This window comes from Saccopteryx bilineata, chromosome 3 (genome assembly GCF_036850765.1).
Source record: "Saccopteryx bilineata isolate mSacBil1 chromosome 3, mSacBil1_pri_phased_curated, whole genome shotgun sequence".
Lineage (NCBI taxonomy): Eukaryota > Metazoa > Chordata > Mammalia > Chiroptera > Emballonuridae > Saccopteryx > Saccopteryx bilineata.
This window is the reverse complement of record NC_089492.1, coordinates 71484509-71497667: the sequence shown is the minus strand read 5'-3', so window position 1 is coordinate 71497667 and position 13159 is coordinate 71484509. Positions and strand designations below refer to the sequence as shown.

The window sequence follows — 13159 nt, the reverse complement described above, 5'->3', positions numbered from 1 at the left end:
CCAGCCATCTAGGCCACTAAGTGAAACTGGGGCCACTTGAGCTCAAAACCTGTCTGTCATTCTGTAAATAACTCTGAGAGGCTGAGGGCCCCCACACCAGAGGAGTTAACAGATAGTTCCTTCTGGGTTAGGAAAACAACAGGTGAGTCTTAGTAACCGTATAGCTGGGCCCAAAACACTCAGTTAGTGCCGCTCTTGGTTTCTTATTAAAAGCATAACAGGGTCCCTGTTGTGAAGCAAGTTTCAGGTAATATGGTCCTCAATTTTGTTGTCAACTGGCATATGGCAGCGGGCAGGGATTAGTGTGCTGGCACCGGGCACTGGCTGCACCATGAAGTCAGGTTCACAGGTGCGGGGCACTGACACTCCCGGCCGCATATTTTATCCTCAACTGCAGATTAGCGGTTGTCTCCCTGCCTCAGGAAAGAACTAGAAGGAGCATTCAAGCAATTACCCAGGTCATTCAACCAAACTAACTACTGTCATTACAAATTTGTGAAAGAGGCTCAGTTGGAATTTTGCACCAGTAATTTAAATTGTGCAGAAAAAATTCTTGGCCAGCCATATTTCACGTAGAGGCAGGCGGACTTATAATTAGACATCTGGGTTTTGCTGAATTCGATGTTATTGTTGTTATCCTAATTTAAACTGCCCAGGAAAACAACGATTACTGAACATTCTTATGAAATTCTAAGACTGCTGCCATAAATAGCCCTGGCGTCCCAGAAAAGGGAAAAACAAAACACTATGAGGACCTACCTGGGGTTTCCTCATTTCTTCTCTGCAATTCAGTTTCAACTTGATCCAAGACTTTCTCCAGCTCGTCAAGAATTTTCTTCAAATATTTGACATTGTCATGGTCAAGCAGCTTTGACTAGTTAATAAAAAATAACTTGTGAGATTATTTATGCCTGTGAAAACAAGCAGTGTACAGCAAAGAAGATAAAAGCCACTGCAGAGTTGAAAACTTTATTCTTGACATGAGAAGAATTAGAATAACTTCATTAAAGCAAAAGTCAAGTTGGGGGGAAATTCACCGGCTGTACAAACACACCAGGGCCAGACCCACCGCCCACCTCCCACTCCTGTGGGACCAGATGACCAGAGAGGGTGAAGACTGAGAGGGGCACAGACTCCTCTAGGCCCAACTCAAGATTGGAATTCTGCAGGTGCCACTGAATGAGAAACTTGAGTAATGAAGGCTGAGGGTGAGAGAAAAGTCTGTGTGCAGGGAGGTAAGGATCCCGTGGGATGAGATGGAGGGAGATGAGGTGATGAAGGGAGGAGGTGTGGATGCTGCTACATCTTTCATACGGGAGTGGCTTGCAGGGGTTGCTGGGCCACAGAAAAGAATCAGCAGAAAGACAAGGGCTGACCATGGCTGATGCCGAGACCTGCCCCAGAGGAGGCAGACGGGCCACAGACAGAGGTCGGCCTAAGCCCAAGCATGGCAGACTACCTACAGCAGTTTATGAACCTGCTTTTACATTCTATATGACTTTCCTTTGCAACCAGCAGGCACAATATCTGCTTTTTTAAGCAGTTGTCATTTAGGTTTGAAAATATCAAGCAACTGTTATGAGTTGATGCTTCCCTCTCTTCTATACCCCCTTCTCCCTCTCCCTCTTTTTCTCTCTCCCTCTCTGTTTCTCTCTCTTCTCTCTAAAAGAAAAATAATAATAATAATAAATAAAATAAAAATCCTCTCTAAAAGCACAGCATAAGCCAAAGGTAAGTTTTGTACTAATAACTTGCTATATTTAATAGAAGATATTCTAGAAACAGTGACACTTGTCAAAGAGTGGAACATTCAGCACAATCAGTAGGTGTCCACCGAGGACGTCCCAGTTTACTTACTTTGAGCCGCTTCTGTTTGGCGATGTATGCCTCTTGTAGATCTGGGTTTTCTTCTGCAAGTTTCTTTAGTTCAGACTCTGTATTACCAATTTGGCCTGTTAACAAAATCATTTTTGAAACAGAGAATTACTTCCTTCCTTCTGTGTAAGAAAATAGAAGAAGCAGGGAACTCAATGGTGACATCAGCTCGGGGATTTGTGCCCTGCTCTGCCTCGGGCTTGCCCTCTCTGTGCCTTGGTTTCCCTCCTTTAACCTGGAACTGTCAGAGGATCTGTGGCTCGGGGTGAGGACTCAGTGGGAAGTACTGCAGAAAACCCAGTACCCAGTCTCCATCGTAAGTGCTCAGGGCGGGGTACCTGGTTCACCTTTCAATGCCTTTCAAGTTTTCTGTAAGGAACTTCTATATAAAGAGAAGGAAAAGGCCTTGTTTAAATATATGTATACTGCTCACAAAAATTAGAAGATATTTTATCGCTTCATATTCGTTTTGAAATATCCCCTAGTCTGACCAGGCAGTGGTGCAGTGGATAGAGCATCGGACTGGGATGCAGAGGACCCAGGTTTGAAACCTCGAGGTCACTGGCAGGCTCATCTGGTTTGAGCAAAGCTCACCAGCTTGGACTCAAGGTCGTTGGCTTGAGCAAGGGGTCACTCACTCTGCTGAAGCCCCACAGTCAAGGCACATATGAGAAAGCAATCAATGAGCAACTAAGGTGCTGCAATGAAGAACTGATGCTTCTCATCTCTCTCCCTTCCTGTCTGTCTGTCCTTATCTGTCCCTCTCTCTGTTTCTCTCTCTGTCTCTGTCACCAAAAAAAAAACACCCCCAAACAAACAAAAAACCAAATATCCTCTAATTCTTGTGAGCAGATGATAAAATTCTTTCTATCAGAATACTTGTTTCAAATCATATATGGCTACTTATGAAGAGAAGGAAGGGGAGCGAGAGGAAGGTGAGAAGCAGGAGAGAGAGGAGAAAAAGAGTGGAGAAAAGAAAAACAAAGAAGAGTGATATCAAAAGGGAAGAAAAATAACATGAGAGAATGTTAAAGGTGAGGTATGGTCTTTGGAAAGAATGTAGTTTCTAGATTTAGAAGATCTAGGTGTGACTGTTCCTGGTCAGACAGCCCCGAGTCTGACCACAGCCAGCCACCAGCCACAACCTTCCTGTCCCTGATTACTATGCCACAGAGCACCCCTCTTTCTGCCCCATGCCTTATGTACCAGCCCTACTCCCTCCTCAGGACCAGACAGGACAGGACAGGACAGGGCTGGACTCCACAGCTCAAACCTGTCACTCTGCAGTCACTGACTCAGAGGGAGAGTAACGGCTGCACAGCCTCAGTCCAGCTCCCTCACATAATGACTTAACAGGAAGGACCAGCATGTGAACTCAGCTGCCTGCAGCCCCCAGATCCCAGCTTTCCTCATTCCCAGTCCACCTGGTCTCTGGTCTTTACTTCTCTGCAGGCCACTCTTCTGAGTTTTATCCAAACTTGGCCCTCAAGGTCGAGAGCTAGACAATCAGGACCTATGGACAATCCCAGTCCAGCTGAGCAGCTGAAGTACAGATGCATCTGATGGTGCCTGGATCAAGCTAAAACATGCACGTCAATGGAGCAAACTCACCTCTGCTCAAGTCTCTCAATGATCACAAGATGGGCTAGGTCTCAAAATGAATTAAAAGAAACTCAAGACAGGCCTGACCTGTGGTGGTGCAGCAGATAAAGCATCGACCTGGAACGCTGAGGTCAATAGTTGGAAACCCTAAGCTTGCCCAGTCAAGGCACATTCAACAAGCAACCAATGAACAACTAAAGTGAAGCAACTATGCTCCCCCTACCTATCTCTCTCCTCTCTCTGTAAAATCAATAAATAAAATCTTCTAAAAGAAACTCAAGGCCCTGGCCGGTTGGCTCAGCGGTAGAGCGTCGGCCTGGAGTGCAGGGGACCCGGGTTCGATTCCCGGCCAGGGCACATAGGAGAAGGGCCCATTTGCTTCTCCACCCCCACCCCCTCCTTCCTCTCTGTCTCTCTCTTCCCCTCCCGCAGCCAAGGCTCCATTGGAGCAGGGATGGCCCGGGCGCTGGGGATGGCTCCTTGGCCTCTGCCCCAGGCGCTAGAGTGGCTCTGGTCGCAGCAGAGCGAAGCCACGGAGGGGCAGAGCATCACCCCCTGGTGGGCAGAGCGTTGCCCCTGGTGGGTGTGCCGGGTGGATCCCGGTCGGGCGCATGCGGGAGTCTGTCTGACTGTCTCTCCCCGTTTCCAGCTTCAGAAAAATACAAAATAAATAAATAAATAAATAAAATAGAAACTCAAGCTAGAACTCCAGGTCTTTAAGGTTTTTACATACTGCGAATCCTTGTCGTCGCATAAGCTGGGATCATGGAGTCCACAGTTAGCTCAGGGTGCAGGATGCAGCCGTGTGTATAGGCATCCATTGGCAAGGAGTCCAGCAGTTCTCGATAGTGTTGTACACGAGGGTAATACATGCTTCCTTTATCAGGCATTAGCCTGGGTGTTTTTTCTAAAATGCATATAAAAACATACACATAAACAAGGAAGGAAAAGTTACAAGTGAAATAGGACATCAAAAGCAAAAACAAAAACCCCAACCATCTTATCATTAACACCTTCAATATTACATCTAAGCATTTAAAAGAATGCTTCCCCAGCCCAGACATTCAAAATTCAAAATGGCCTGATGTACCAAACCAGATCCCAGATCATGATCACACTGGCATTCTCACACTTCTCTACCTCATGAACTCCTTGCTAGCCCATAAGGCCTATTGATTTATGACAGCTCCTCCACAGGGCGCCCCTGAGTTTCTTGGATGACCAGCATCTGTCTGGGTCAGGTATGCATTCCTCTGTCCACACAAAACACCTTGTGCATACTCCATCAGAGCCCTGATCACCTTCATTATTTGTATATTATTGCCCTTTCAGGGTAAGGAACCTGTGGCCCAGGGCTAGCATAGTGCCTCATGAACTCTAGCCCCTTGGTAAAGGTTAAGAATGCAAGCTCATTATAGAAAGATGTTTGGGGACTACTCTATTCTAAGTTCCAATAAATACCAAGAGCAGCCCTACTGATGCTATGAAAATGTGAAATAATCTTCATAGAATTTCTAGTATTTTCTCTCTGGAAAGTGCATACTACACAAATCCTCATTTGCTGGTTCAAATCTAGACCCTAGACTCCTTGAGGGGCATGGTACAAGTCCTCTGTTGCATCCTCAGTACCTGACATATTATTTGACTCATAGTGGGTGTACAGTAAATTTTAATTAATGAATTAATATATTCCCAATTTCTAGTTCTTATAAAATACAACAGACCTGTGTATTCATGGTTTTTCTTTCCTTGGTTTCAGCAACCCATGTTGAACCACAGTCCAAAAATATTAAATGAAAAGTTCCAGAAACAAACCATTTACAAGTTTTAAATTGTACGCTGTTCTGAGTAGTGTGATGAGATTCACACTGTCCCCTCCCGTTAGTCACTGAGTAGCTATCTCAGTTATCAGATCAACTGTCCCAGCATCACAGTGATCATGTTCAAGTCACCCTTACTTTACTTCATAAAGGTCCCAAAGCCACTCACATAACTTCTATTACAGTGTATTGTGATAATTTTTTTATCAGTGCTATTATTGTCCATCTCTTTCTGTACTAAATGTATGTTAAACTTTATCACAGATATATCCGTATAGGAAAAAATATGGTATATAGGGTTTGGTACTCTCTACAGTTACAGATATCCACTGGGGGTCTTGTATCTATCTCCCAAGGAAAAGGGGGACTGATGCATTTGAGCTGAAGATGCTCTGTTGTACAAGGACACTGAGATATGGAAGCCAAGCAGTCCTCCCGAGATCCCACAGGTAATTAGAAGAACAAGAACTAAAGTCAGCTCCTAATGCAGGACTCTGCCTTATTATGTCATCACAACATCTTCAAGGTGTTTACTTTTTAGAGACTATCCAAGAAAGACAAAGATGAAGCATGTGACCCACAAGCCAGGGCAATGTCCCTTCACAATCACTTTCCTCTTCTGGCTCTCAAATTGCACCTAAAAATTACAACTAATTTATTCCACCAAGTGGAAAGAACAGCCTCAATTTTAGTGATTTATTTCTAAGTGCAGGTTATTTAAGTCCAAATCCTTCTGAGCATCACCCCCTCACTCCTAAGTGTTGACAATTCAGGGTTGGTTACAGAGGATTTCAGGCAAGATTTGATCGCACCAGACCAAGCTTCAGAACAAGCTTCTGAAGCCAACAGGCCACTTCTGACTCTCTAAGAAAATAGGAGATACATTCCTCTTTGAACTCACTGGGGAGCCCAGTTCTGAAGGTTGCATCAGACTCATCAAGAATGAAGCATTAGCCTGACCAGGTGGTGGCACAGTGAATAGAGCGTCGGACTGGAAAACAGAGGACCCAGGTTCAAAACCCCAAGGTCGCCAGCTTGAGCGCAGGCTCATCTCGTTTGAGCAAGGCTCACCAGCTTGAGCCCAAGGTTGCTGGCTTAAGCAAGGGGTCACTCAGTCTGTAGTATCCCCCTGGTCAAGGCACATATGAGAAAGCAATCAATGCACAACTAAGGTGCCACAACAAAGAATTTATGCTTCTCATCTCTCTCCCTTCCTATCCATCTGTCCTATCTGTCCCTCTCTCCATCTTTGTAACAAAAAAATAAAAAAAAAGAATAAAGCATCAGCTGCACCCTGCCTGTCAGCAGGGGATTCACCCAACTCAAGCACCCTTCCTCGCTGATCCTTCCAGATCTCTTCATCTCAGCGCATCACCAGGATGCCAATCAATGCCTGGTAGACACTTCTTGCTTCCACCCGGACAACATGCTGGAGGCCTTCTAAGGTCCTTAAAATTCTAGAGTTCTTAATCTTTTGTGTGCCAGTGCCCTCCTCTGAAAATAGTGTTCTTAAACGTATAATTACAAACACAGGATTGCATAGGAAATTGATTATACTAATATATAGTGATGAAAGTAATTTTAACTGATAAAATGCTAATATGGGTGCCTACTTCTTAATACAGTAACAAGACCTAACAGTAGGCCTACCATAATTTCAAAATAAGAGGAGCATAAGTTACATTTTCAAATATTTGTAATAACTTGATATGCTATGAATACATCTGTGATTTCTGCTGGTGACAGAGTCACAGGCACTCCTGATACGGCTGTGGATTATGCTTACAATAGAAATGAAAGGAAACAGTAAATTTCTATTGGAAATCAATGAAAACAAGATATAAACATTCTTCCCAAGCTAAAAATCACAAATCTCTTGAATTCTATTCATAGACCACTAAGGGCAAAGTGTGTTCAGAGAATCCTTGACCTTCCCCAAGACACTCAGGGGCTCCACAACATCAAAGCTATTTTTACAGTAAGTCTAAGATGTTATCTGTGTTTTCACTCTTCTTCCTTCTCAAGTGTGCAGCCTTATTGTGCAGGGGCTACATGACACATCTATAGCTACTCCATCACTTTGATGGTTCATGATGTGTATTTGTGTATTCTTGTGTTTTAAACTTGCTACCGCTTTAATTTCCAATCTATAGATGTGGCCCATATAAACAAAAGCTCTCAGGTATCCTCAATAATGTTTAATACAAAGGGGCCCTAAAACCAAAAAGTTTAAGAATCACTGCTTTAGGAATCTAAGAATCTCAGGTTAATACGATAAATGGCCCATTTAAAAATGCTTCTAAAATGGTTAAATGTGTGATCACGGGATCCAGATGCCTTCCAGGGCCAGGCTTGAGGCTTGTGTCCAGGAGAGCCACTCCATCCTGGAAAGTGAATGAGGGAACCTGGCCAGACAGCTCGGTTGGTTAGAGCATTGTCCAGAAGCACAGAGGTTGCCAGTTCAATATCTAGTCAGGGCAACAGGAACAAATGTGGCTCTCTCATGCTCTCTCTCTCTCTCTCTCTCTCTCTCTAAAATCAACAAAATAAACATTTTTAAAAAAGTAAATGAATTGTGGTTGCTTTCTGGGGAGGTTCCACATGGCCAGGCCTAAACTCTTCCAAGAAGGACAAATGCTGAAATGTGTCCTTCTACTCAGTATACCATTGCTGTGCAACTATCTCTTGAAAGGCCGTGTCAGAGCAGAGAGCACCCCGGCCTGTCCTCCTCCAGTTTCACCTGCCCCAAGGGCATAGCAGGTGCACAACACGCGGCCATCCTCCTCCTCTCCCCAGAGCACCCCGGCCTGTCCTCCAGTCACACCTCTCTCCAAGGGCGCAGCAGGTGCACAACACGCAGCCATCCTCCTCCTCTCCCCAGAGCACCCCGGCCTGTCCTCCAGTCACACCTCTCTCCAAGGGCGCAGCAGGTGCATAACACGCGGCCATCCTCCTCCTCTCCCCAGAGCACCCCGGCCTGTCCTCCAGTCACACCTCTCTCCAAGGGCGCAGCAGGTGCACAACACACCGCCATCCTCCTCCTCTCCCCAGAGCACCCCGGCCTGTCCTCCTCCAGTCACACCTCTCTCCAAGGGCACAGCAGGTGCACAACACACCACCATCCTCCTCCTCTCCCCAGAGCACCCCGGCCTGTCCTCCTCCAGTCACACCTCTCTCCAAGGGCGCAGCAGGTGCACAACACACCGCCATCCTCCTCCTCTCCCCAGAGCACCCCGGCCTGTCCTCCAGTCACACCTCTCTCCAAGGGCGCAGCAGGTGCACAACACGCAGCCATCCTCCTCCTCTCCCCAGAGCACTCCGGCCTGTCCTCCAGTCACACCTCTCTCCAAGGGCGCAGCAGGTGCACAACACACCGCTATCCTCCTCCTCTCCCCAGAGCACCCCGGCCTGTCCTCCAGTCACATCTCTCTCCAAGGGTGCAGCAGGTGCACAACACACCGCCATCCTCCTCCTCTCCCCAGAGCACCCCGGCCTGTCCTCCAGTCACACCTCTCTCCAAGGGCGCAGCAGGTGCACAACACACCGCCATCCTCCTCCTCTCCCCAGAGCATCCTGGCCTGTCCTCCAGTCACACCTCTCTCCAAGGATGCCACAGGTGCACAATGCACCGCCATCCTCCTCCTCTCCCCAGAGCACCCCGGCCTGTCCTCCTCCAGTCACACCTCTCTCCAAGGGCGCAGCAGGTGCACAACACGCGGCCATCCTCCTCCTCTCCCCAGAGCACCCCGGCCTGTCCTCCTCCAGTCACACCTCTCTCCAAGGGCGCAGCAGGTGCACAACACGCGGCCATCCTCCTCTCCCCAGAGCACCCCGGCCTGTCCTCCTCCAGTCACACCTCTCTCCAAGGGCGCAGCAGGTGTACAACATGCGGCCATCCTCCTCCTCTCCCCAGAGCACCCCAGCCTGTCCTCCTCCAGTCGCACCTCTCTCCAAGGGCACAGCAGGTGCACAACACACCGCCATCCTCCTTCTCTCCCCAGAGCACCCCGGCCTGTCCTCCAGTCACACCTCTCTCCAAGGGCGCAGCAGGTGCACAACACACCGCCATCCTCCTTCTCTCCCCAGAGCACCCCGGCCTGTCCTCCAGTCACACCTCTCTCCAAGGGCGCAGCAGGTGCACAACACACCGCCATCCTCCTTCTCTCCCCAGAGCACCCCGGCCTGTCCTCCAGTCACACCTCTCTCCAAGGGTGCCACAGGTGCACAACGCACCGCCATCCTTCTCCTCTCACCAGAGCACCCTGGTGTCCACAACCTCTGAAAACAGCTTTTCAAAATGCAACTGGAGAGATGACGTCAGAGTAATGGCGGAGTAGGAAGCGATACCGATAAATCTCCCCCAAACCTCAACAAGATCTTCAACCAGAAACAGAAAAACCTATCCTTAGAACCTCCAGATGTTTTGCAATACACCCAAAGGTATGATCGAGTGAAAGATTGGCTAAATATATAACCAAACCCCGAAGGAAATAGGGAGTAAGAAATGCTCCGCCTTCCTCACTAACCTAAACAGGGCAATTTTCACTGGAAACTGAGAATATAGAAACTAAGGCGGGCAAAGGGGGTGATTAGATCCAGGCCACGGCACAAACGGCCGAACCAGGCTGTGGCACGGAGATCCAAGCCAAGGAAAAACTGTTCCTGTGACAACCTGGGCAATACAGCTAACACCCGCGCCAAACCCAGACAAAGAAAGACAAGCAGAGCAGCCTTTTTACCTGATCCCCTGGTAGCCGCATAGTGGGCGAGAGATTCCTTCCAAAGCCCCTGGAGGGTGCGCCCATGTTACTCCACAGAGAGGCAGAGTCAGAGGCCTTTGTGTGGGCCGAAAGCCTCCGGGCTGCCCCAGCACCCGGGGAGAGCCGCACATGGGGAGGAAGCAAGAGATAATTCCAACACTGGAACTTTTCAGTGCGGGCGGGAGGTTTCACTCAGAGGGCGAGACTCCGGCCTCACATCCTGGTCTGCGCATGGAGAGTGGGAAGGAGACTCCTCCCAGCACCTCCGGAGTGGGAGCCCGTGTTGTCCCACGGAGGGGCAGAGTCGGGGGCCTTTGTGTGGGCCGAGGGCGGAGTCACGGGCTGCCCCAGCGCCTTGAAAGAGCGGCACACAGGGACGAGCGAGAGCTAATTCCAACATTGGAACTTTTCAGTGCGGGCGGGGGGTTTCACTCAGAGGGCGAGACTTCCGGTCTAACATCCTGGTCTGCGTGCGCAGATCCGCCCGTGTTACCAGACAGAGTGACAGAGCCAGAGGTATTTCAGTAGGCGAAAGCCCCGCCTGATTATGCTAGCAGCTCTGACTGACTGAGCCTTACCCAGAGCCCTGTGCTGAGTGGAAATAAGAGTGGGGAGTTGCCCGCTCTTTGAGCCTCTTACTATCCAGGCAGAGGCAGCAGCAACCCCATAGCTGGATTCTCAGGCTGCTGGTTGAGGAAGGAAAGACTAGGAGAGAGGCTCCTGGAACACGGACTCTCTCACTGTCGGAGCCTATAAACGCTAATGAGCCTCCACTGCCAACGAGACTGAAGCACAATACATGACATCGCCATAGAGACTTATCAACTGCAAACCTCTACCTGAGCGTGCCAAAGGGGCAGAACCCGGGGTACAGAGTCGCCGACCAGGAAGAGGGAGAGAAAAGAAAAAGCAAGAAGATAACCTCTCAAAATCAGAATAATCCGCAGACTTTATAACCTATCCCATTTTATTATATTTGTTCGTTTGTTTCTCCTATCTTCATCCTTGATTTTTTTTTCTTTTTTCTTTTTTTTTTTCCTCCTCCAATTTGGTCGTTTAACTCCCTACCGGTCTTACTCTCTCCTCTCCTTGAACTACACTACCCATAAGTGTTACATCTCCCATTATCTTTTCTTTCCTCTTCCTTTCTCTCTATGAGGGTTGCACTCCAAAACCCTTAACTCTCTCTCTCTCTCTCTCTCTCTCTCCTCTTTTTTATTTTTTCTTCTTTTAGTGGTTCCCTCTTTTTTTTTTCTCTCTCTCTTCTTTTCTCCCTCTATATTAGTTTCTTCCTTTTTCCTTTACATCTCCTCTCATTCAAACCTCAATAACAAATTATTTTATCTGGGACTCAAACTTATGTTTGTGGCATTTTGGGGGGTTTTTACTTCACCTTTTTAACTCACTAGCAGTGCTCCCATCCCTGGCTCTCCATTTTATCAAGCTCTTGTTCCACTAAATACAATAGTAATTTTTTAATTTGTCCCCCCATTTTCCTGTTTCCCTCTTACTCCTCTCATCATAACTCTTAGTCAACCAACACCTAAACGCAAATCATTTTATTCTTGATCCAAATTTTTTCATTATTTGCTTTTTGTGGGTCCATACCCCCACCCCTTTTTTAAATTTATTTTTTTTTCTTGCCCCTTTATTACTTTTCCCCAATTCAGGCCCTCCATTACAGGCATTGTTTGTTCTATTAAATACAATATAATTCACAGTTCACCACAAGATTTTCTCAAGAAAGAGGGGAGAGGAGAGGAGAGAAAAAAAGGAGGGGGGGAATAATTTCCTTTTTTTAAATTTTTATTTTATTTTATTTTTCTTTATTTCATTATTAATTTTTTTAAAAAAAACTTTTTTCAATTTTTTATTTTTTTAACTTTTTATTTTTTATTAAATCTCATTAATACTATCAACAAAACCACCCTCAGATGCCATTAAGGAAGAGAAAATCGAATATCATGGATACAAAAGAAAGAGAGGTAACACAGACAGATGAGGAAAAATCTATGGAGAAATAATTTAATATATTGGAAACCTTGGAGTTAAATGACAGAGAATTCAAGATAGAAATCCTAAAAATACTCAGAGATATACAAGAAAACACAGAAAGGCAATTTAGGGAGCTCAGAAAACAACTCAATGAACACAAAGAATATATGTCCAAGGAAATTGAAACTATAAAAACAAATCAAACAGAGATGAAAAACTCAATTCACGAGCTGAAAAACGAGGTAACAAGCTTGGCTAATAGAACAGGCCAGATAGAAGAGAGGATTAGTGAAATAGGAGACAAGCAACTTGAGGCACAACAGAGAGAGGAAGAAAGAGACTCAAAAATTAAAAAAAATGAGATAGCCCTACAAGAATTATCTGACTCCATCAGAAAGAATAACATAAGAATAATAGGTATATCAGAGGGAGAAGAGAGAGAAAATGGAATGGAGAACATACTCAAACAAATAATAGATGAGAACTTCCCAAGCCTGTGGAAAGAACTAAAGCCTCAAATTCATGAAGCAAACAGAACTCCGAGTTTTCTTAACCCCAACAAACCTACTCCAAGGCACATCATAATGAAATTGGCACAAACCAATGGCAAAGAAAAAATTCTCAAAGCAGCCAGGGAAAAGAAGAATACAACATATAAAGGAAGGCCCATTAGATTATCATCAGATTTCTCAGCAGAAACTCTACAAGCTAGAAGAGAGTGGACCCCAATATTTAAAGTCCTGAAAGAGAAGAACTTTCAGCCACGAATACTATACCCATCAAAGCTATCCTTCAAATATGAAGGAGAAATAAAAACATTCACAGATACAGAAAAGATGAGGGAATTTATCATCAGAAAACCCCCACTCCAGGAATTACTAAAGGAGGTTCTCCAATAGAATACAAAGAACAAAAAAAAAAATAAAGCCACAAGTAAAAGCTCCAAGAAGAACACAATAAAACCAAATTTAAACTGTGACAACAACAAAAAGAAAGGGGGGAGAGGATGGAGATTAACAGTAGCAAAGGACGATGGAGTGCAAAAGTACTTACAAAATAGTGCGCTACAATGAACAGGGTAGGAACCCTTTTCATTACCTAAAGGTA

The 13159-nt window shown here is 46.1% G+C and overlaps 1 protein-coding gene across 2 annotated transcripts in view; it reads right to left on the bottom strand.

The window, feature by feature from the left end:
* GDAP1 (ganglioside induced differentiation associated protein 1) overlaps positions 1-13159 on the bottom strand; it is a 30700-nt gene that overhangs the window by 3348 nt on the left and 14193 nt on the right. For both annotated transcript variants that reach the window (XM_066266343.1, XM_066266344.1), the window contains exons 3-5: positions 4211-4384; positions 1858-1952; positions 760-874 (exon numbers count right to left, since the gene is read on the bottom strand). In XM_066266343.1, the coding sequence (XP_066122440.1) occupies positions 760-874; positions 1858-1952; positions 4211-4384 (384 nt within the window). The remainder of the gene's footprint in view (positions 1-759; positions 875-1857; positions 1953-4210; positions 4385-13159) is intronic.